At 35.3% G+C, this 24716-nt stretch overlaps 1 protein-coding gene across 6 annotated transcripts; it reads right to left on the reverse strand.

Annotated features, from left to right (window-relative positions):
* Window positions 1–335: 335 nt before the first annotated feature.
* LOC128166478 (filamin-A-like) lies at window positions 336–24716 on the reverse strand. 6 transcript variants are annotated; one of them, XM_052831658.1, is made up of 18 exons: window positions 24354–24716; window positions 16434–16575; window positions 12759–12887; window positions 10864–11034; window positions 10064–10087; window positions 8379–8537; window positions 7911–8114; window positions 7617–7769; window positions 6921–7049; window positions 6301–6465; window positions 5962–6063; window positions 4065–4202; window positions 3801–3931; window positions 3275–3563; window positions 2781–2996; window positions 2371–2385; window positions 1468–1659; window positions 336–1170 (listed from the first exon to the last, which is right to left on the reverse strand). In XM_052831658.1, exons 1-18 carry the CDS (start codon window positions 24414–24416, stop codon window positions 983–985), a joined length of 2610 nt encoding a protein of 869 aa, XP_052687618.1. In that variant the 5' UTR covers window positions 24417–24716; the 3' UTR covers window positions 336–982. The 6 variants fall into 6 exon arrangements, with proteins under 6 accessions (XP_052687618.1, XP_052687619.1, XP_052687623.1 ...); XM_052831659.1 differs by having other exon boundaries at window positions 5965–6063; window positions 24354–24715; XM_052831663.1 differs by lacking the exon at window positions 24354–24716 and adding an exon at window positions 19218–19453.

Here is a 24716-nt window from a genome sequence, read left to right on the forward strand (position 1 = left end):
TAATCAATTATCGTTTTTCATTTTTCATAAAAATTTTTATATCTTTATACAGCCCGCATGTTATGCAATTTATGAATAAATTTATTTTTTCCCTCCAAAACGACAAGTGATGTGATTAGCTCTTTACCGGATAGCTTTTGATTGTGCATTTATGTCACTGTAGCTGAAAAGTCAAAAGCAGTTTTATTTCTCCACAACCTTAACCTTTTGTAATGTGATACTATAGTACATGTTTTTGAATTCAGATATTCGTGGAACCGGATAAATTGACCTTTATCAGTTTAGACCGAGATTTGACCGCAAAATGCGGTTGTCACAAACAACAAAACATCAACTTGACATCATCAGTTTATTGAAACAATCCTAGCTGGATGTCAAAAGGAAAAACCAACATTATTCAAATCTATAAAATCTATATATTATCCCTATGAATTAATTAGACGCCAGTCTGTCGCATGCGTTCTATCTAAGAACCCTGAAGAAAAAAAAATACTTCGCTCCGTAAATACTACGTTCCAGAGCCGAAAGACTATTCCGGTTGTTCGGAAATATCTGCTTACAGCAATGACGCATACCAGATTTACATGTATTTGATTTTGTTACTTGGCTACAATGATAAGTTATGAACAAACAGTTTTTATTATTAAAGAAATAGATACAATAAATAAGTTAATTAAATGCTTATCAGACGCTATAACGGGGAATGGGACGGGATGACACGCAATACTAATTACTAAACAGGAAATACAATCTAATTTGAATTTAAACTAAAACTACTGTGTCTATAACATTTACACCACACGTGGATTCTCTGAAACAGAACACTTGGAGCCCATATATTCATAAATTACACACTCGTCAAATATAAAACTCAATTATTGCAAGTCTTGTGAATAAATACGTTTATAAAAAAAAAACAGAAAGAAGAGAGGGAGACAAAAAAGAAATAAACTGAAGTTTAAGAATGTCACTGAAGGGCTGATTACGTTGTTATGGAGAAGGGAGAGCCGGGAACTTCCTCATCCCCGAATCGGATACACAGGGTATGTTCCCCGGCCTCTACAACCTTGTAAGATACGGTATACTGGGTTGGGTTGTTCTTCTTGACCATCAACTCGGGCTCCGGGAGACCGTTAGGTGCCACCATACCAACACATAGCATAGCGTGTCCTGAAAGGCAAAATTGTATTTCTTTTAATCTTTTTCGTCAACTTTGCTGTTGTTTGTTTTTTTTTTTCTTGTTTCTTGAGAATAGGAATCATCTCTCAAATTCGACGAAGGATTATTTAAAATAATTCGCACACATTCAAATTTAATTTTCGTTGAGCGAAGCAAAACCATTGTACAAATGTTTAAGAATACAATGTATTTATTAAAAAAAAAACCTAGGATGTTCCGTATCAGTTTCCTTATTTCAGCTGTGTGTGCTTTTTTGCATTTCACCTGTGAATATCTGGTAATATTTACCTGCGTCTTTCACATCGATGGTGAAGGTTTGCGTCTGGTTACATCTGGCTTTCTTCAGACCAGGCCCTCTGACGTTCACTTTGCTGGCGTCCCCGCGGAAGCGCCTCAGAGACTTAGCTCCCGGTCTCTTTTCCACAGTCTCGACAACCATAGAGGTTGTTTCGTTTAGAGGTGAAGGTTTTCTTCCAGATCCTAGCAAAAAATATCAGTGAAAGTCATTAATACAGAGAAGATAAACATATCAAAACCACAGAAACCGTGTTTCAATACTAATATGTACTTTACTTATTAACGAAATTTTCATTTAAGCAACAATTTTAAAAAAGGGAGGTAATTCACACAGGAAAAATAATTCATTTCTGGATCGGTAAAAAGGACAACGATTCTAACTATCAAATGGCGAGGAGAAAAAATAACAAACTCGTCTGGAAACTAAAACATTTAACATCTTTAAAGAGTGAATTGCCATCATATTCATCTTAAAGTTTCAATACTTAAAAAATATACGTTGTTTTTTTTACATTATCAATTGCAGTAGCAATCGATAATTTTGATTTTATTTTCAGCATATTTACCAAACTTTAAAAAGAACTTCATATATATTTCCTTTTTCTTTTGAATTACATTATTTATTAATGGAAATTACTATTGATCATTGATTATTCTGACAAACACTCGCTATTAAGCAGTAATAAACATGATAGATTTCAATCCGGCGTCGGTTACAAGATATCCTGCCGTCTGCTTGCATGCATCAAACGCAGAAAAGAGATTACATAACGTCCAAGAAGCTGTTAATTTCACAAGTTCTAAAATTTACAACAGCTTTTTTGATTGAAATCTATCTTCAATGCATCTAACATTACAAAGTCGAAGCTTGGAGGCTGTGGTATTTCTGTATACCTGAACCGCCACGAGCTGTATATAAAAGATAAAGCCAAATTATTATTAAAACCTATGAGCTCTAATGCAAGCGATATATATTTTGTAATTAAATGCCTTCCAGTTGCCAAACTCAAAACATCTTGTTAACTACTACCCATGAATCCTTCTTTAAATAGAGATATAAAAAAGAAAAGAAAAAGTATAATGAAAATTACAGATAAACCAAGGAAGATTATAAATATCCATATACAAAATAAAAAAAATATATAGAGTAAAATTAAGAAGGCAAACGAGTATAATAGTATATAAAATGTAACAGTTATGGTAATTATTTGGGATTACAGAAGAAAGAAAAGATAAAGATTTAATAAATATGGTTATCACAAACTTAAGGCATTCGCTTTTGTTCAAATATTTGACGTACGTACCAGTGACCTCCGATTGGTATGGACTGCCGGCAATGTTGATGTTACCATATTTGACGGTAATGAGGTATTTGCCTGGGGCGAAGGGCGTGTAGCTGAATTCGTAGCCCTCGTCAACCTCGCGACAACTGAGGGCACACTTGGAGGGACCTTCGATGAACACGGCCAAGAAGCTGGATCCAGCTCCTGCAGTTCTCACCACAAACTTGTTCTTTATGCCTGGTACAAAAAATCAAAAACAGAAGATATAAAAAAAAATTCATGTCAGCAGACTTAATAATATCAAGTGATAGTTATCAAACAGGCACGTAGCATCGTTTATTTTTAAGGAGAGTGCCAGAAAAAAAGCGGTGGGGGCAATTGGTTTGTATGTTTAATTTACAATAAATAAATATGAAAATTGTTTTCGGTGGGAGCGCTATGTCCCCCCTTCTCTGCTGCTACGTGCTTGTCACACTTTGCCAAAAACAATTGGAGGGCTATTATTGGTTTTATACCGCATGATCCTCTCTCTAAGCCATCTCCATGAGCAAGCACCATGGCAGGGTCAGCTGCCATGGATCCAACCATAATGGCGAATGGACTGTCTGGGATATGATGATCATTCAGCTTGATGTCCAAGTAATGGACTCCGTTCTCCTTTGGAATAAAACGTAGACCATAGAGTCCTTCGTCCATTTCTTGTACGAAGCAGTCTTCGTGACTACCAGAAGGTGTGCGCACGCAGGCGTTCAGAGTTCCTTTGGCGCCATTGTAGGATACCGTGAAAGTACTAGCTTTGTCGACCTACAGTGAAATTTATACATACAATGTACTTTTAGTATTTAAGTAAAATACGGCCACAGCAAAGCGCCATGGATGAGCGATTTTGATTTGTTTAAACGTAATTCGTAATTTTGGGATGAGGCAAACGAAACTGTAAGCTTGAATAACATATGTGAGGTGCCATTTTAGTTTTGCCTTTCAGTGATTTCAAATCCTTGAAATTCAAAATGTGAATGTCTGACAAAGCCCGGGCTGTACCTGCAGACCCCTGTCTTTGAGGGAGTGAACAGTGACGTTACGTGCCACACCGCTGTCTGGAGAGATGTGGACCCTGAAGGGGGAGCCAGGGATGTGAGCATCATTGAACTTGATGTGGATGTCATACATTCCTGCAAAGGATAAGTCATTTCTTGAGTTGTTTAAAACGTGCCTTTTTTATTGGCTACTTCGCTAATTTCTTTAAGTTAGATAGCACATTTTTTTTTTATTCTTTAGAAACAGAGATCTGAAAGAACGCCTTACCCGCCACCTTGACTTTGTAGCTGACACCGAGGAAGCCGTGGGGCCTTTCCTCGAGCTTGATGAGGGCATCGGAGGGACCCTCTACAGCAACGCTCAGTTCACCTGCACCGGCCTCACGGGTGTAGATATTGAAGACATCTACAAAACGACAACAGGGCTTGAGAAAGGGGCGTGGGAATATAACATTTGATTAAAACTGTAAATCTGTTATTTCGTTAATTATTCGGATTTAGAAAAAAATAAATTCAATGAACACACAAGAAATAGGGACACATCATCACCACACACAGAAATCTAGTTTGACAGGGAAAAAAACCCCAAACATGTAAAATTATTTCATAAGTGAATTCAATGGCATGCGTTGAAAGAGGGTCTTTTGGGGTTTAAAAAAATACCTGGAGCTACCACACTGTGCCAAGAGGGGGGGGGGGGTGTAAATTCAAGAGTGGGGGAGGGGTAGGTTCTTTGTTTATAAGGATAAACGGGTCGTTCACACTAAAAGCTGTGAAATTCAGTGGATATAAAAAAAATTCCAGAAATTACATCGTATACGTATGAGAAATATAAAAATAGCACAATCGATGAAAGGATATAATATTTTTGTTCTGGAAAATATAGAAATTGTTAAATTTTGTTTGAAAAAAAAAATGTTAAAAGTTATTTTAATCTAATAATTAGTATTGAAAAGACATATTATGAATTTTAGAATGAATAGTTCTCTATAGTTAGAAAAGACTCTAGAATGGAATTTGTGTAATAAGTGTTATCTCCACAGACTTTGAGTAACGCTGTAAATATTTAGGTGACCTTTCATGAAAGGATATTTTCTTAATCAAATTACAATTTGCCTTTTAATGCTTTTTAAATTAAATTAAAATCTCATTATAAGTTTCATAATCACAGAGCTCTGTTTTCATCAGCATCAGCATCTGATTGGTACTGAATAGGAATTCTGCGCTATGCATGTATATTTCGACAAGAAACGGCGATTTAAATCGGTGGTCTTTAATTTACTTTTTACAAATGAATGACCATGAATGTTCCAGAAATCATTTAGATGAATCACAACAACCAAAAACTATCATCGTCAAAGAGTTCTATATACAGACTTTCACTACGGGTTAACAATTCAATTTGTTGTCATTTCTTCTTATATCAAATCAAATTTAAATGGAAAGTTGAATTAATTGTTTATCATCATTGAATTGTTAACCACCAATCACAATCAATGATATATATGTACATATTTTCAAACACCATCACTCCTCATACTTATCCGTTATACGCTGAAAAAGACACAAGCAGTGACCAATCAAATTAAAGCGTGCTCGAGTGCGTTTCGCGAAAGTTTCAGATTAAAGCTCGGGGATTGTAAATCTGTTTGGGTTTTGAAATATACAGATATTAGACAAATTGTTAATTATTGTGTTGTTCTTCTGATAAAAGGTTTCTTCTGATAAAAGGTCATGCAAAGTTGTTTTAAGTAATAGGGTTTTTTCAATCGTGACCTCATAAAAGTGCGCCACACATGTTAAAAGGTACTTGTGTTCAATAAATTGTGTAAAAAATATATTAACGCATGCGCAAGTAAGGCATTTTAAAACTAACATTTGAAGGATTTGGAATATATCTGAGAAATACACGAATATATGCGATCCTTCTTCAAAAAAGCTTGATTAAAGGTCAGTCATCTTCGATAAAATCATTAATATAAGTCTAAGATTAAAGTTTCTCTGCAAATTTTAAAAGATAAATTTACAATTGTTTGAAAATCTTTCAAAATATTTCGCATTTTTTTTTTTAGTTTTCATTTGTTCATATTGAAAATTTAGATTTTATCTAAAATGTGCATTATAAGGTTGACTTCTACAGACACATTGAGTTAAATTCCACTTACTACTGAAGCCAACTTCTCCTTTCTCAACTCCAGGACCTCCAACCTGTACTTTGTGAGTACCTCCCGACGACAGCTGACCGACAGAATATACAAATGGACTGCCTATAATTCAATGAAAAAAAAAACAATGTCATTTTTTCCCTCAAAAGGGGTTGCATGCATATTCCATGGATAATTATTGTCCCCAGACACATATAAATTAAAGGCAAACAAACAAACTGCTCTTGAATCATTCTATGCTTAAATATACAAATTTTAGAAATTCTCCCAAATCAATTTCTTGAAATTCAAAAGTATACGTTACATCAAATATGCAAACTGTGTGTCAGGCTGCTGTACCTGAAATATGGAGACCCTTGTGTTTGATGCTGAGGGTGTGAGTTCCCTCCATCTGTGGGGTGAACATCATTCTGTAGTGGAAGTCCTCCTCGTCCATGATCTCACACAGCTCTGTGGAGCCGTCGGGGTCTGTTACCGAGGCCTCCATATCAAATGGATTAGTTCCTGAAAAAAAAAGCAGTGAAATGTCCCCATTTATCCTCTACTTTTATTACTAGTACATCAAAACAAATAAATGGTTAAACAATCAGAATTTAACTGTATAGGTTTTTTTATTTATTTATTTATTTTTTTTGGGGGGGGGCAGTTATGGTGTTAACAAATTAATTGTAACTAAGTTCGATCCCCAAATCTTGACATTTATTCCTTACATTCTCATTATTACCAAAAAATTATCAGTAATATGTTCCTATTTATTCTTGATAGAAAATTGCTCTGGTTTATTTGTATGTTTCATTGTACAAGTCCAAACCCCAACGGTGCAACTATTGAATCACTGAATCACTGGTGTTTTGTTTTGGTTTTGGGGGGGAATTATTTGTTTAAACCCGCTTATCTCATGCAAACTTCTACATGTAAATGCTGTACATGTATATTGATAAATGCTGGTGTATAGTAACCTGGAATCTGAAGATAGAATTCACAGTTCTGGTTCTTTTTAACGGGCTCGGCCTGCTCCATGGTCTTTGTAACAGTCTCTCTGATTCGTCCAGAAGGTTCACCCTCCACTTGCAGCAAGAATGGACTTCCTGAAAGATTTAAACAAAAATATTCAAACAATGATCATAGACAAACATCCGACCCGTATTGCTCGTCTTTGAATTTTTATGATTCTATAACCAAATAAATACCTAGCCAAGCTTCACAAAAACTGTCACTTTAGGTACAATTTACAACTACTCCTATACAGTTGCAATCAGCATGACTAGTAGTACAACCTACATGTACCATCTAAGCACGCTGTCTATGAAATCTCCCATAGCACATTTTATCTCCTATTTTTGCGTTTACTATCAATTATAAATATTATTCCTATTCTATATCCGCCTAAAATTGCGAGAATCACACCTTGCATATTTAAAAATCTCGCGATTTAGTTTTTTTTATAACTAAATGAAACAATGATAAAATTTCAGCGTTCTCGATTTCATATTCTCGCGATTTAATGCAAAACGGTTAAATCACGGAATTAAGTTCTCGCGAAAAATAAAGCATCTATAGTACAGATAAATATTACGTGTTCAGATATTTTAAAACAACTTAAACTCAACTACATTTAACCCTCTAACTTGCAAAGGTTCGTCCAATTATGTTACCTGGCAGGTGATCATCAGCAAATCGCAAGTTTAAGATGTAGATGCCGGGTTCATGTGGACTGTACGAAATCTTATACTTTCTGTTTTCATAGTGTTTGCATTCAATCTCCGAGCGATGTGGTCCTTCAATGACGACACTCAAGCCGCCATATCCTGTGCAATGAGTGAAAAAAAGGTAAATTATATCCAACCAAAACCTGAAATTACATATATAAAATAACATATTCTCGCTACATGTTTTACTGAAATTTCATTGATTATTGTATCGAAGCGCCGGTGATTTTTTTGTTCTACCTGCGTCGCTGCAGTCCAATTCCAGAATGTTAGGTTCGTTGGCCTTGGCCTTTGTTGTGGGACCTGAGACCTTGACCTTTGAAGCATGAGCAAGCTCTTTGTCGCCAACTTTGATATGAAAAGGACTGCCCTTGATGGGTTTCTCATCGCGGGAAATGTGAATAGCGTAATCTCCAGTGGATTTTGGAGCAAATGAGCCAACACCTGGAAAATATAGATTTGATTGGTTTCACGGCAAATACCAATATATGCGTTCATTATTTGTACATTGCACGCGTTTATCACTGTCATATTGTCTTAAATGCGATCCTATGATTAAATTCTAATACAGTTATTAATTAAGGTAAGTATATTTATGTTTTACTGCTGATGACGAAGTTGATGAATTTTCAGGTTGAAATACGATATAAATAAATAAGACGTTTTTCTGGGGGAAAAATTAAATATTTCTTTTTTTAAAAATCTTACAGAGATGTCCCTCAGAATCCTTTTTCAAAAGACAAGGCTCAATAGCACCAGACGGCAGTTTGACGGACGCCACCAAATCCACGACATTGGTTTCCAAAACTTTAAGAGAGTATTCACTGCTGTTGCCAAGGGAGAGCTGAGAGCGCTTTCTTCCCTCACCTGTTTGTGAAACAAAATAATCTTAATGCTTTTTAAAGAAAGTTTTTTCCTCCTATTCTTCTCATTTGACAAAGATTTTGACACATCATTTTTTAAAAAATGATTTTAAAACTGATCCTAAGTTAATGCAGCTACACCGTAGCAGTTAGTTTATGGCGTACTTTAAATGTATTTGGATGATTTATATCGAACAAGATATGACTGTCTGGCAGACGAAAGAAATTTCAAAACCATATGCTATTTGATATCATCACCTTCAGCTAAAAAAAAAACTTCAAGTCTCCACAAAAACTTCATCTCGCAATTTACCAAAATAACTTCGCAAAATAGGGTTAATGCCTTAAATTAACACATATTAACAGTCATAAATATAGGAACTAGCAGAATCAGGAAATTCCTATCATTCTTTTTTACAGTTATTTTTTTCTCTTTTAGCTCCGATGTTTTGTTGCATAACATCCAAGGCAATAGAGATGAGAATGGAGATTGTACCTTGAGTGATAACCCTTTGGATTCTAGTAGCTGGCTGCAAGGAAACTCTGGATCAGTGTAAGTTACTATCATGCATTTCGCCTCAATGTCTGTACACAGTGATAAAGCGACCACTTTTCTTTATTGCATGCTTGACTGATCAATTAGCGTGTTAGTGAAACAACAGCCAGAATGGAGCGCAGAGAAGGGTTATGCAGATGTAGAGAAAATATGCAGCTTTTGCAGGTTTTCCATCTTTCGGCGATGAATGAAGTGATAGAATTCGTTTCTCCTCCTGTTCAGCTTCTTTTATTTCTGTCGAAGATCACAAACAATTGTTTCATTCTATGTATGTAAATCTATGTTATCCCGGAGAGAAAACTTGAGTTTCAATTTATGTTGTCGGAATTATTTTCATAACGGTTAACAAGATTTACAAATGCTTACAAATACTTTATCTGTTATCAATAAAAGATTTTAAAGGTTCTCCAAAATTTTGATTTACATGTACAGTGAGTTGCATGAAACACAAATGCCGCTTCTTTCGCCTGCAATGCGCACAGTGTTAAGTAACTTTACTAAAAGCTGTAAACTTAGCGATGCAACACGTACATGTTAAAATGTATTTAAGTAATAACCTTTTTTATATAGCACGTATGCATTTGCACAACAAAAAATAAGCGGAATGCTTACTATATATAGATAAATACCGTAAGATACAGTGCAATACCATAGTACTGGTATACAATAAACTTGTATCTTAAAAAACAGAAACGAAGCTAAGAACAAAATACGTTAAAAACAAAATAACGCTACAATGCTACATAGAACACCTTCAGTATGAAAAGGTTTTCAAATGCATTAGCTTGAATTAGTAAAAGTGAACATGTATGACAGCGATGTACAATATGATATACACGATATATGCATAAAATAAAAATGACACCTATTTTACTTGATTCCAAGAGATCTACATTAATATAAAGATGTTGTTTGTTTGTTTTTTTGCAGCGACTAATTAATACACTAGACTACAGCAATGTTTGAAGACTTACCGGATGGCATACCATTGTCATGAACTATACGGTAAAAGACATAGATGTATAATGGCATAATGAGATGGTATAAAACTCTCTGTAACCAGCTGAAAAAGTTTTTGGTTTCTTCCTTGGCCGACATAGTTACCTAATTCGATAAAGATTTGATGAATGTTCGGCTTTGAAATGATCTTTCTGCATCCTTTTTTTAAGAGGAAGGGTGCAAAGAAGGCATTGGTAGGAAATTCAGCAAAAAAATTATGATTGGAGGGATTTTCAAAATACATGTATCAAAATACATATTTGAATAATGAATAACTTATAAATAATTATTTGATTTAAAGCAGTGGATGGGTACTAGGGGGGAATTACACACAACAAAATCACAACATCACCATTCCTGCCATAGACTCGTCTGTGCATTTTTATATGTGTTAATTTGTGCAATGGACCAGATACATTTCGTATACTAGTATATAGCCAATGGATCTAGAAACACTATTCTGTGGCATAATTAATTTATCCACTAGAATGTTTACAAACATTTATAATCCAGATTGCAAATCCTTTTTCAAATATGTTCATGCTTGATTTTAAAAAATGTCAACTGATGTACAATAATTACATATTAATTTTATTATATATATGTATATATATGATACAAAAGATTTTGTTGTCTAAAACATAAGTATGAATACGTGTTTCCTTAAACATATCATCCTACAAGATGAAATAACGGATATTAGTATTATTGGCTGAGGCAATGCGCTGCTGCAGCGGAACCGGAAGTTAGAGGATTTTACGGAGAAGCTAAATACCTGAAACTTTGGACACAAAGGGGGATCCTTTCATTTCCTTTCCGTTGTACTTGACGATAATATTGTAGATACCAGGGGTCATTGGGAGAAAGGAAATGTCGCATTTGTCTCCATGGTCTTTCCTTGTGATGTCGGTCTTAGTTGGGCCATCTACCTTCACGTCCAGTTTACCTGTGAATCGCAGGTAAAAATCAAAAGATACGTTTTCTACTAAGAATATCGTTTTGTAACATGGTAAAACATGAAATGACACGTTATATATATATTATCTAAGTGGGCCAATGAAGTTCGAAAATATTGTCTAACGGATAATTATCCACCAATATAAATATTCAATTTGGTTGGGTGTATTTTGAATGTACAGGTATATATAATGTTCTTGAGAACATCGTTTGTGAAATATACAATTTAAATTACACATACGTTAATTAGTTGTTTTGGCAGATAAATTTAAACAGTTTAAATTCACGTGACTGTACCTCATGACTCAAGGTGTTATTTTTTTTTAATCAAATTTTGCCAAGTTTTCGGAAAGAAGGGCAATGCCAATTTCAACGTAAAATGAAGAACACGATTGCAATTGCTCTTGCACTTTTTGGCTTAAAATTGTTCTTTTCAAATGTTTAGGCGAAAGAAATGTTTGACCTCTTCATTACTGTCGCTTGACACTTGAATTAATTCACACACTTAACCTATTTCTGCTGCATGGAGATTGTCTTTAAAATGTTTATTCATCGCCTTGTATGTATTTGTCTTTATGCACTTCTAAGTGAAGTTGTTTGTCGAAACTACGGAATGAGCCAAAAATCTTCGTGGGTGTTTTTCATCTCTATGACAAAAAAACATATTGCTCTAATTGAAATCACTCAAGGATTCTCCAAAAACTTTGTTTCTTTAGTTTTGATATAGATGATTTCTAATTTTTTATGTCATCGTAATTAAGCGTGCAATCTTTTGTATGAGCAGCCTCAGATTTTACCAGTACGGGTAATTGGCCTGTACTTTCTGACGTTTTGCCCACGTGACATCTATTTTGCTTGGTGCTCTTCTTTGCACAAGAAGTTTGGGCGTTTTAAAGGTTGTTTAATTTTGGGTGATTAAATTGACGTACAATTATGTGAGCTAAGTGGTTTCGGCTTTGGTCTGTTTTCGTTGTTTTGTTTTAGTATTCTGAAATGACAAGTAACAAGATATACCGAAAAATACATGTAGTACAATAGAACCGAAATATGCCGTTCAATGAGCAGTCAACCTAAGAAAAAACATATTGTTTGCCAACTGTTATAATATGCAGCTAGCGTTTTGTACCATAATTCATAATCGGTATGTGTGTCACTATCTGCTTTAACCAGATACTATACATGCTACTGAAATGGAATGTCAATAGGGTACGCGATGCTTAAGTAATAGATTCTATATAACCGAACACATGAGAATGTTCGCGTTACCGACCAATGGTACACCGGTTGCTGATGAGCCCACTCCCGAGAGGAAGATATTAGTACTCAAAGTGAAACCTGGAAGGTGGTCCTTAGAGTTCATTAGTCTAGCGGTCATTAATGTGAAGGGGCGCTGAGGCTGTTAACTCACTCCAAGACAAGTGTTGATGAGCGGTTAACGTGATCTGCTTTTCATTACGAAAATAAATGCGTATTTTTCTGGTTTCCGGAAGATCTGACAGCCATATTTTCAAAAATGTACATTTCATGATTCTCGTGCTTCCGAGCTTTGGAATAATTTGAAAATTTTGAACATGGAGGTCAGATAACAAACAGATATTTTTAAGATTCCAACCTATATAATAAGACCAAATAAAGGTATTGTAAAGTTCGAATTTTATTTTGGTTATTGTAGTAAGGGCACTATCTGAACAGAAAGGGGCGTGGTCAACTTACTGAGACTGCCCTGTTTGGCGGTGACGGTGAAACTGACCATCTGGCCACTCATTCCTCCCACCAGACCGGCGCCGAAAGCTGTGACGTAGCTGCCATCAATGTTGTCAACCATACAGGAAAATGGACTACCTGGAGAAGAAAAATATATCTTCTTAAAAATCATACTTAATTCTAATTTCATATCTCCCTCTTCTCCACATACACGTTTTAAAATTACAAGAGCCTTCGAATATATATTGTCTTATTTGTTTTGGATTTGAAAATTGACATCGCATTGTTTTGAAATTCTAAAGCTATTTTGTGCAAATTTATGGATAAAAACTGAATTAATTCGTTTTATTTTATTGTAATGTGATCAGCAGATATCTAAACCCAAATGTTTTTGGTCAAAATGCCAATCAACTGTTTGTGTTCAGAAGAGTCTTGCAATTGGTGCCTAAATTTACACCACATTTGCATAGTATATACAAGTACATTGGAACATAAAACACCAAAAAAATATGTGTCATTTCTTTCTAGATTTTTGGCACAAACTAGCAAGCGATCTGCAAAATACAGGTCCCTGTCTATATCTATCTTGCGCAAATGCTTGTTCACTCGTTACCATTGTTGCAACGCAGAGAGGTTATTCGTTTGAGTAAATAGTAAGAAAATGTCAAAAACCCTCCCAAAATAGAACGTGTGTGTTCTGTAGAATTATCACCACAGAGAGGAACAGCGAGAAACAATTTGCACGCATTATGAAGCAAGCATGATGTTTATTCCAATAGTGTTTTGCGGATATACCTGTTTATTAGGATTGAGAAGGTTTCATAAAACGAATTTTTGATGTTCAGTTGTGAAATGTATATGCGTGTGTTTAGAGAGGGGGAGGAAAAGAGGGAGAGAGAGAGAGAGAGACAAAGACAGACACAGACAGACAAAGAGGGAGAAAGAGAGATCTGATGCCAAAGTGTGATGCATGGTCGTCAAAAAAGCCAATGTTTTGTTGAAGTGCTTCTCCAAATTGACGATTAGCAGTGGCGGATCCAGGGTTTGTCGAAAGGGGGCCAAAATGGCCAGGGGTCCTGGGTCGCCTTGTGGGTCCAGCTCCCAGGGTCTGGTGGATTTTTTATAACAACTTTCATGCTTATTATAGCTTTACTTGACATAACGAAAACTGATTTTCTGTGGATCTACTGACATTTTTTTTAAATTTTGATTACAAAAGGGGGGCTCGGGCTCCCTGGGCCTCCTCTAGATCCACCAGTGATTAGTCTTCCCCAGTGTTCACCTTGATAGCAATCTGTGTTGTGTAGCTTTTCACCAAACTCTCCTGATGCCAAAGCGTACACACTGAATGCTTTTCTCTTTTTTTTCATTCGAGTGTTCCAACATTAATCATTGGGTATCCGAATGTCAGACTTTTTTTCTAACCAATCTTGGTCATAAAAGATGTAAGATTTGTAACAGGGAAAATTAGATCCCTTTTCATCCTATAGTACGATGATTTATTTGTCTTTGATGCTTACTGAATGTCTTGTAGTAAAAGCGAAATAATTCACCGGCTTAAGAATAATATATTTGTGTTCTACAGGTATTTATATAAACTATCCATAGAATGGATCTTAATACGTAAATAGTGATAAAAGTGCAAAAGTCTATAGTTACCAAAATTCTTTTCATCAACACAAATATTATTCTTTATGTCAGTATAAATCCAGCGGTAAATACAATATTCACCGTGTTTACAATACAACACTGTTTTATTACGACAACATAGTTTTAACATTCATTGATGTTAAGTAAACAGATTATAAAGGGCTTTTGTTTTAGCTGATGCACCAGTTTGTGCCTCACTGAAGACAAACTATGATTCCTTTGTAAACAAATCCATATGGCAGGATTCCATTATGACAACCTCGATCAAAGACAGGAGAAAATGGAGCCTTTATCAGCAGTTTATTGCAGTGCGCACATTTCAATTATGCCATGTTAATTTCCAATCAACCACTACCCCCACCCCATCCCACCTCCACCCTATCCCTGTCTCTTCAGATTGATTTGCGTTTGTGGTTGTTTTTTTTTAATTAATTCTAGATCCTATAATTTGCTTTATGTAGGTTTTTTTCTTATGAGTAAGATAACAATTCATTTTCTAAAATTGTATACATCTATCAGCGTTCGTTGTTTACTTGAATGTCGATGTACAATAACCACTTTGTGGCACCAGTTCCATTTGAAAAATAGCAGGGTTTCCTTGTTTTTTCGATAAGACTTTGCTTCTTGGATCGTTGGCATATCTCTCGATTCATAAAATCATAAAGTCAGTAACGCGTTTGAATCACCAAGAATGTAAATATAGACACTTCGGGAGGGATGCTTATGGCATCGCGTCATAACTTAAAACATTCAAAGATAAATGATTATTTTTTACGCGAGAGCGAGAGTTGACCGATGATGAACAGCAATATCACATTAACGCATACGATTATGAATGCGATTATCGCATGAAACGCTGCAGTAGATGTGTAGTAGTAGAATTTAATCTAAGATTTAACACACAAATCTACCGTTTCAAATTAAAAACACGAGGAAAAATATAAAACAGTTTTATATTATCAAAGTAATCAAATTCAATTACATCGCAACTCTTTACTCTGTGTCTTCTGTTTTTGTAAAAGGGCAACAACTCTTACTAAGGCTAATTATGTGCATTTAAAAATTGTAAGAGATAGCATAAACATAAAAACTGAGGACTGGACGAATGTATTCATTAATGTAGCCAAATGCTGTAAATAATTAATGAATTAATGTATATGTATTTTATATATGTATCTCACGAGAGAGAGAGAGAGAGAGAGAGAGAGAGAGAGAGAGAGAGAGAGAGAGATGGTCAACAGTTGCTACTGATGTGGCAAAAAATTGAGCAGGCTCTTTTTATCGTAGTGATAATTCATTTTCCAGGGGAGGTGATTTCCAGTAGCAGATATCAATCTTACGAATGTTTCGCACAGTCAAGTTGGAGGCATTCCGCATCAAGAGTGTCTACGTCGCCGTGTAAGATAGTAAACAGTTCTGTCGAATTTAGTGCGTGCAAACGTATATTTTGAACAAAATGTGTTCCTGGTTGCAAATTCCGTTTTTTTACACCCTCTCTGACCCGAGACAAGAACACATCGACTTATCAACAGAAATATAATGATAGAAAGCGAAAACATCTTGAAATGTCTTACACACAGCACAATAAAAAACAAAATAAAGAACAGAGGAAGAATTACTCTAGGCTATCAAATCAGATTAAAACTGTAGGATACGAGATATGCTTTCCATCACCATTGATATCTTTACTGTCTTTTCTTTTCAATAGTGAAATAAATGTTAGATTTATATTGTAAAAGATCGTCTAATATCTCGAAATCCAAATGTTACAAGGTTTAATGAAGCAGCATATGTTCTATCGATATAACTCACAGTATTGCTTGCCTCGCCTTAAGACATCTCGATCAGTTAACCAAAATATATTATCATTGGCTTTGCGCTTTGTTATCTACCAGGAGCCATTAGGTCAACGAGCGAACAATACGGTAATATACTGACACTTAACGTGAGTATCATAGCATTGCATATTATTATTGTTAATTAATTGTCTGGAAGAATGCAAAAAACCTTCTTCCTAATGTCTTTTTTTCTCACCTTCCACAGCGCACCCTTCGTAGCACATCTGGACTTCATGTCGTCCGCTTTTGTTTGGGTGGTATTGGACACAGATGGACCCGTCGGTGTTATCCTTGATTTCCGGTCCCAAACCATCAGCATCCGGAGCAGGCATTTTGTACTGTAGGGAAAGAAACACACACTGTCAGGAGAATATAATAACAATTCAAGCGGACAAACGTTATGTCTAGTACCCTTACTTAGAGACAAAACAAGCAGAGCTAAGTGATCTTTTGGCATCAGCACTTTTCAACGTAATTCATTGTGGTGTTAGTAAGCACGCGGCGGTTCGCATCCGGATTCTTTTAACCCGAACCATGTGTGGTTCCTGCTATTTACTAGACCGTTGGTGAGGACACGTTTCGATGATTACTCTTAAGGTTACCTACCTGTTGTCGAACTCATCTAGCTGTTGATATGTAAACAAAACCTTGTCGATAACCAGAAAAAAGAGATCCAAGAACATGGTATAATTAGACAAAGAAGTATTTTTTTTATATCTTATTATCATATTGATAACACAACAAGTTACCGAACCTAGATAGCTGTTGTTTCATATCATCAACACGGTGTTAACTAAGCTCGACAACAACCAATTAGGATGAGTTTTTGCAGGTTTTAACGAAAGAAAAAAAGCAGTGGAAATATTTTTTCGCTGCTGGTGAATGACCAGAAGTTGGTAGGGTGGTCCCACAGAAAAAATCCGAACATTATTTTATTAAATCAAAATGTTTACAATATGAAACTAATGTTGAGAATTGGGGTACATGTTTATCTGTCAATCTTCAATGAAGGTTTTTTTTGCTTCAAAAGAGTACACGCGCCTGTCAATGGAAACTGCTGGGAAGACACTTCAGATCGTGCAATTTTTAATGCCAATCCACGTGAACTCAGCAGCTTAATAGTTATTAAAGTTATAATTGCTATATTGCTCCTTCATTCAAAAATAAAAGATAAGAAAGCATGTTGCATAACCCAACCAAGTGCCCGAATACGCCTACACTTCATATGCATGTAGTATAGAAAGGATTTCGCAGCGTTTTTCTTTGATGGGCAAGGCATATAATTGATTTGACGTTATACATGGGGCTGTATTCACAGAACAAGGAAAGGCGCAGTGTTGTGGCAGAAAGATAAAATTCTCCCCAGAAGAAATCCTTTTTATGGTCGTGTCTATCGGGTGTGCATGCCGCTTCCGCACTGACTAAAGTTACGAATAACAAAAACAAAACAAAAAGTATTTCGTGGGCTGTTTTCAAAATAATGCCAAAAGCTATTTTTGAAAGTTTTATTTTTCCCCTTCTTTCTTTGAAGCTTCTTAACGTCTTGTTGAGAGAGGAGAATTTAACGTTATCGGACAATTCTGGTGCTGCCTCTTTTAAATCTTCGACAGGGAAAGTTATCTACAATTTTTCTTTTTCTTTTTTCATTAAGACAGAAAACTGGGTTGGGCTTAGTTTGAAAATAATCCAGATCAGCTCGCAAATATGCCAAAATTGGAGGAAATAGTTTGGTTTGACATCTTGATTGCGTCAAAAACATTTTTCTTCAACGGAACTTGATTCTCTAAATCATGAACGTCTAAAGCGACCTGTATTTCACGTGCCAATGTAAGTCAATTTCAGCACCTGCTGAGCAAAGTTAACTTCCCGAGAGATAAGGAAAGGCCGTTCATTCTTTTCAAGCCTCTGTTGTGAATGCACTGAGTGTTCAAAATATATTGGTCAGTTTACATTGAGATAAACTATTGACGGTATCGATAATGACTAATTATTCATATTAACAAATCGCATCTCTCCTCGCACGAAATCGTGTACTAAAAACTACTCACGTATAAGTTGTAAATCAGCGAGCAAATATCGCACGGTTTCAGTATCAAACACTTGTTTAAATGTTTGCATATATTGCAGAGACGTGCAGCAAGATACTCCAGTACAATATAGAAAATAAATGATATTAGATTAGAAGACCAATAACGTCCGACATTCCAGGTATGGGTGTGTCGTCTGCATCGCAACATTCTTATAATATAGTTTCTAGGAGATTTTTTGCAAAATACCACATAATCAGTGTCGACTTTTTTTAAATATTCTTTACAGGGCGACATACATTTGCTCCCAGTAAGAATTTATTTGTAGAAAGCCATTACAGAATTGTTGGGTCGTGTATTTACACATTCGATATAAATGTAGTATAAAACATGTGTAAAATTTACTAAAAAATGGTAAACATGTAAAACATATCCTTCCCTAAAAATTGAACAAACTCAAACATTGAAAGACTCTGATTAATATGACAACCACGCGAGCCTATGGCAAACTCTTTAAGTCAAACATACATTCCTTCTTCTTATAGGTTAAAGTATCAAATTATTTTAAAAACTTTTTTGTATATATAATTATAATAATTTAAAAGGTTTACTGTCAAGCATGTACTCACAATTTGGAATGTTACAGCACGTAAACCTTCGAAATAGTATTTGCTGTCAAAACTAGCTAGATGGGCCTTTATATTATAAACGATAGCGATCAGTTGGGCGCGTCTCTGGGTATAAACTGCAGGAGTTCCCTCGTTCCCTCTATATCTCCCCCTTGATTCATAAACCACCACAGTAATCCAATCAAATGCTCCATATTGCTTCTCTTAAAGGATTATAGACTCCCTACGATCTAACTGACCATTTCCGATTCGATCCGAAAACATATGTGAACATACAACTATCATATTGTTGTTGTTTTTTTAAGAATTCAAAAATCTGCTTACCTCTTTCTTTTCCTCCGCAATCAGAAATTAAAGATAAAAAGTATATGGAATTATTGCTTCCCCAGAAATAGAGATATATGACTGCTATAACCGGCGGGCACACACTGGTATACACTACTTGGACCTTTTCGGAGGCACAACTAGTACAATTGCACGTGTCAATTGCAATAGACGTGCAATATAGTTTAGTATGTGTATTCTGTCTAGGATGATTCCGCGAGAGCAGTGCACACGGGATGTTGCTTTCCTTCTCTCTCGTAAAGGTTGCTATGGTAACTTTTTGAAAAGATTCTTTTGTAAATGTATATTCACATTTACAGATGCGGTGTATTATCTCGGGGAGCCCACGTCTTCTTAATCAAAACTAAAGCAAAAAGCACGTAATTCTTTTTAGAGTATCTCACCTAGAGTGTAATGAAATTTATCTCTTACGAGTAATAATTTTGATTGTGTGTTGGGAAATAAAGTCATAACACTCCAACATTATAGTGCTATAAAACTAGAGAGATCATCGCACGAACGAAATCCGATATCGTAGCGTATACTATAAAACTGATCTTTTCGTGCCTTTGTTTTAGAAAACAAAGTTTACAGAAACCGAGTTCATTTCTTAACAGATTGGAAGCGATTAAACACACACATCTTTGTTTTAATACCCGAACGTGCTTGCGTCACGACACCGCCTTAGTTCAGCCATTAAAATAGATCGTTAAACGTCGATTAGAGAAGTACATTTTTAAAGATACATATCAATGTAGGTTACATGACTTAATATAATAATTACAAAAGTTTATTGAGCGTCTCATGCTGGTATATAGCTTTTGAAATCCTTGGCCATGGCTCCAATATCTATTTCTAGAGCGGAATTCCTTCTCTGATACTGAGGCACGCGCATACGACATAACCATTTCCACTACAAGACATTAAGTCAACTGCAGATGGGAAGGCACCTAATCAGAAATGATTGATGAAACGAAGCACGCATGCACCTTACAAGTACTTTCAATTAAAAGACGAATAAAAACTATTGTGTGGTGTTTGTCTTAGACGAGGGCCGGGAAAATTGCGATACATTTCTCCATGGTATTAAATCTAAATCAAACTAAATTCTTTCAGAAGATAGTGAATTTTAAAGACTATTTGACGGGCATGAAAGAACAGAAACAAAGTAGAAGAAACAACAAATGAACAACTCTTTAAATTTCAAGATTTCATGAAGACTGAAAAAAACACCACAACTGTGTTATCCTACAACTTGGAATGTTTCAAACTAACCACCATATCTATTGTAACTGACTAGTTTGACAAACAATAATAGTACATTCATAGCACACAAGCGATACAAAATAAAGCGACATGTTTCATGTCATTATAATATTTAATAGTTTTTCCCAAGGAAAGCAATTCTGATACAGTGCACGCGTTGTGGTGACTCGAGACATCAAACAAGCACAGGTGTATTCGATTTACTCGCTGTGCGATACTTGCAATACTGTGCGAGGCATTGTTTGAATAGTCGGCTCAAGGAAGTGTTTGGGCATTGGATCACTAATCCGTCTCGGCGCGACCACCAGGAGAAGCCAGCATCGTAAGTAATAGGGAAGGGATTCACAGATGATTTGTGGCCTTCAGTCTGCGCTGAAAGCTGTCCGTAGAAAGTTAATCGTGTTGCAAAGTTGAGCAGAGTACATTTAAAGCAGCCAGTCGTATGGAGCTGTGCGTGTTTGAACGAAGCAAAAGGAGGCCTGGTTGCCTTTATTATTTCATTGCATATTAATTTCTAGCTTCTTTGTATTTCCTCGCCCCGCCCCTCCGCGTATATCTACATGTAGCTACGCTGAGTTTAATTTCTCTTGAGAAGTCCTGATTGCTTCTTAATTTTGTCTCGTAATGCATCCTCTTGACTGGCATAATTATACATGTACCATAAAATATATTTATATCAATCTATTAATGATAGCATGTATATACATTACGATTGAAATTCAAAGTTGAAAATTTATGGTAATTTGATATCCAGTCTCCTTAAATATAGTTTTAAAAAGAGCAATGGAAGCAGCCACCATTCGATTAATAGCTTTGTCTGATTAATACAATCACGAATTAAATAAAGATATCTTTGTTTTCAATCAATATTTTTTAAATTTTTATCAGAATATTTTATCCGTGTATTATTTGTTACAAAACTGTTTAATATATGAAATATTCCAAGCAAGTTTCATGTAAAAATAAAACAACAAAACAACAAGATATTTCCCATTGAATGGCATTTGATTAAATTACTATGATTTTATATTGCCATAGTGATAATCATTATCATAAAAAATATTGTTATTGTTTAGATTATGCACAAAAACAAAAACTATATCTCACCTGCGTATGTGAACAATATTGGTAAATATTAGCCATTATCGATTTTTTTTTGTAAGCACTCCTTGAACAAAATCTTATCAAAGACAAAGGCAGCTTTTAAGGTGTTTCGCTTTTTATGTTTGTGTTGCAGTAAGGAACATTTCACACCACCCCAAACCACAGGACCATGACAACCATTATCTTGTCCCTGGTGCAATTTACATGCATTTTATGCAAAGTATCCTATATTTATTGTCCAATAAATAAGTGATATAAAGCTACAGAATCCAGTTGGAGCTGCATGGGTGCAGCAAACTTTGAGCATATTGTTGGCTTCAGATAAACGCTTGTCCTACTGCGCATGACAGGAATAAGATCACAATAAAATATTGGTTTCAAAGACATTGACAGACATTAATATGGACAAGGATATAAAGTAAACAAAACAAAACACATGGTCGACTCATATCAAAATGCACTGTTTCTTTGTGTGATGCAGAACCAATGATGTTTAACAGTTATACAGGAGTAGATCGTTTCCGCATAGTTACCAAATACATAGTGTATGCGTGTATATTGAGGATATATCAAGGAAATGGAGTAAGAAAACAAGAAGATGGCATTAATATTCGGTGACATTGACATGCGCTAGAGAATTTTGTCCTACATTTTATGATGGAAGTCATCTCTTCATGCACAATTACATACATGTTGGAAGTGAAGCGCAAGCAATTTGCTGAGTCTGCTTTTTATTCGATAACCTGGATCGTAGCCATGTAAAAAGTCATTCAACTCTCTCCAATGTACTTTATGCAACGGTGTTCAATGCAGTCGCCTACAGATGATTGATATTGCAATGTAATTTGCCTAATGATTGAAATTGAAATTCCAGCATAATTTTGAAGTTATATGGACTAGGTTTTGATTGATTTGCTTATTTCCCAATATTTTGATAAATTGTATAGGAAGATTTCATTCACAGCGAGAATATTTTATGTCGGGTCCATTGGAATTTAACTGAAAGTTTTTTACCATGAAAAGAACCATTTCAACTGCAGCTTGGAGTTTGGGTAGTTAGTCAAACAGCATTGCTGGCCACTCAGCCATAGTTCCTTGAAATCAACAAGTCAGATTTGTTTGACTTTTAAACTAAGGCTATACGCAATCTGTGCATAATTCATATTTTCAAACTGTTTTTACTCAAGAGCCCTGCCGAAAGTCCAATGTCTGTTAAAATGGCTCTATTTATATATCTATGTATTAGATTTGCAAGTGGAACCTATATTTTGCATATACCAATACAATGATAATTTGTTAATTTTGTTGCATGGTACACTACAGATGACACGATATATCACGTGAGGTATAAATTACGCACAAAATTGCAAAGTAAGTAGGGTTTTTATGGTGAAACGTATTAAAGTATCTACGATATGAACAGCAATTCTCCCAAAATCAAACAAGGCTTCTTTTGATTTGCCTTGCAGGATATAACACATGGAAGTGACCTGTCAATCTCAGCAGCCTGTCGGGGCTAATAGGGTCAAACCGAAAACTGTGCATAAATCACAAGATAATGTCATTAACTGTATACTCGAACAAGTTCTTCGGGAGATACCGTCTGTGATATTGCTGCTGCGAAACAAATGTTTCGTGCTTATGCTTGACCAGAAGAAGTAGAATTCCACACATGTTACTTTGCTTCAAATCTCACTAAAGACACTCAAAAATGTATCTCCAATTTGATTGTAATACAGTAGTTGCTATCTTGATAAATGCATATAACTATTGGTTGATAGATTAAACCGGACTGTGGGATGACGTAGATAACGATGCCTCAAAGGATGAGCAATATGGTTAGGTAGTAAAGAAGCAAGAGCAATTCTTGTTGTCTTCTGGTATGACTTTATCAAGACATGCATCTAACTTAATAGGCATTTTCGTCAGCCGTAACGAAGCGCGCTATAGCGATTTGTGTCTTTACAGTTACGCAGAAATACATAATGACAAAAAGTTAGAGACATGTATTCTTATTTTGCACTAACAAAGTGTTTGTTTTGAGCAGCAAAACCAAACGCCCTTCGCGTTATTTGTATTTACCCATCACCTAAGAAAGGGGATATATTTTATTCTAAAATAATATTTAACGTTAGGTGCGTGGGGCTCTAGATCTGCTGCAGTTTTGTTCAGTGGCAATGGAGATTTTTTTTTTTAACAAATTCTAAATAAGTTATCTTATCCGTGCAGCTTTGCATAATGTTTTCAAGGACGAAATTGTTTAATAATGACGTCATGAACTCTCCCTTTTCAGAAATTTTATTTATGTGTAATTATGCAGTTCATTATTCTTCAGTTCAACGTGTTTCAAAAGAAGGTTGCTGTTTCGAAAAAAAGCTAATCATATCCACATGTTGGAAAAATGGATAGAATGCACCGATGCATCAATTAGACCTGCTCCATAAAAATGTATTTTTCTTTCAAATTCAGTTCCTATTTGAGATTTTAAGATTTCTGCTCTGTCATATGCCACAATCACGAAAAACTTACTTTTTCAACATCACTTTTTAAATTATTTTTTTTCCACTCTGAAATCTTGACGAAATCTTGAAGCACGAAATAACTTTTTATGATCAAAATTTATTTTAAAAACGAAAACACACACCACATATATTGTACGATGTTGCTTAATATAGTTTATTCTACGATATCTGTTAGTTGTTAATGCTCAAAATTGACAAAAAATATAACATTTTAAACGCAAAATGAAAATAAATTTTCTCTTACCGTTTTCTTGTAGTAGTCAATGGCGGAGCTTGGAAGCTGATTCCACGGCCAAGGCTTTGACATGATCGTAGGTAGATTAAAGTCTAGTATATAAGTCAAGATATATATGAAAATGTTCCCTCGTTGATCCAGAGAACTGAAAAAATTACTGTCCGAGCTCTTACAAGGAAGAAAAGTGTGAAAGCTGGCAGATATCCCAGAATTCCCCTCTCGAATACGATATCCGTTATATTTTCAGTAATGAGTGTCCTCGAAAATCATAACTCATTGCATATGTTCCGACAGTCTTTTTTTAATTTTCAGGGTTTACAAAAAACTCACTCTCGTCGAGTATATTGGGATGATATACATAAACAAAGCTAA

Source organism: Crassostrea angulata, chromosome 10 (genome assembly GCF_025612915.1).
Source record: "Crassostrea angulata isolate pt1a10 chromosome 10, ASM2561291v2, whole genome shotgun sequence".
NCBI lineage: Eukaryota > Metazoa > Mollusca > Bivalvia > Ostreida > Ostreidae > Magallana > Magallana angulata.

What these genes read in the sequence shown, in the direction of transcription:
- LOC128166478 (XM_052831658.1), bottom strand. Translation starts at nt 24,416, where the DNA reads ATGTCAAAGCCTTGGCCGTGGAATCAGCTTCCAAGCTCCGCCATTGAC. An exon ending in TGACAATGGTATGCCATCCG is followed by an intron (nt 8,538 to 10,063) that starts GTAAGTCTTCAA and finishes TTTCACAAACAG; the next exon opens with GTGAGGGAAGAAAGCGCTCT. An exon ending in CAAGGGTCTCCATATTTCAG is followed by an intron (nt 6,064 to 6,300) that starts GTACAGCAGCCT and finishes ATTGAATTATAG; the next exon opens with GCAGTCCATTTGTATATTCT.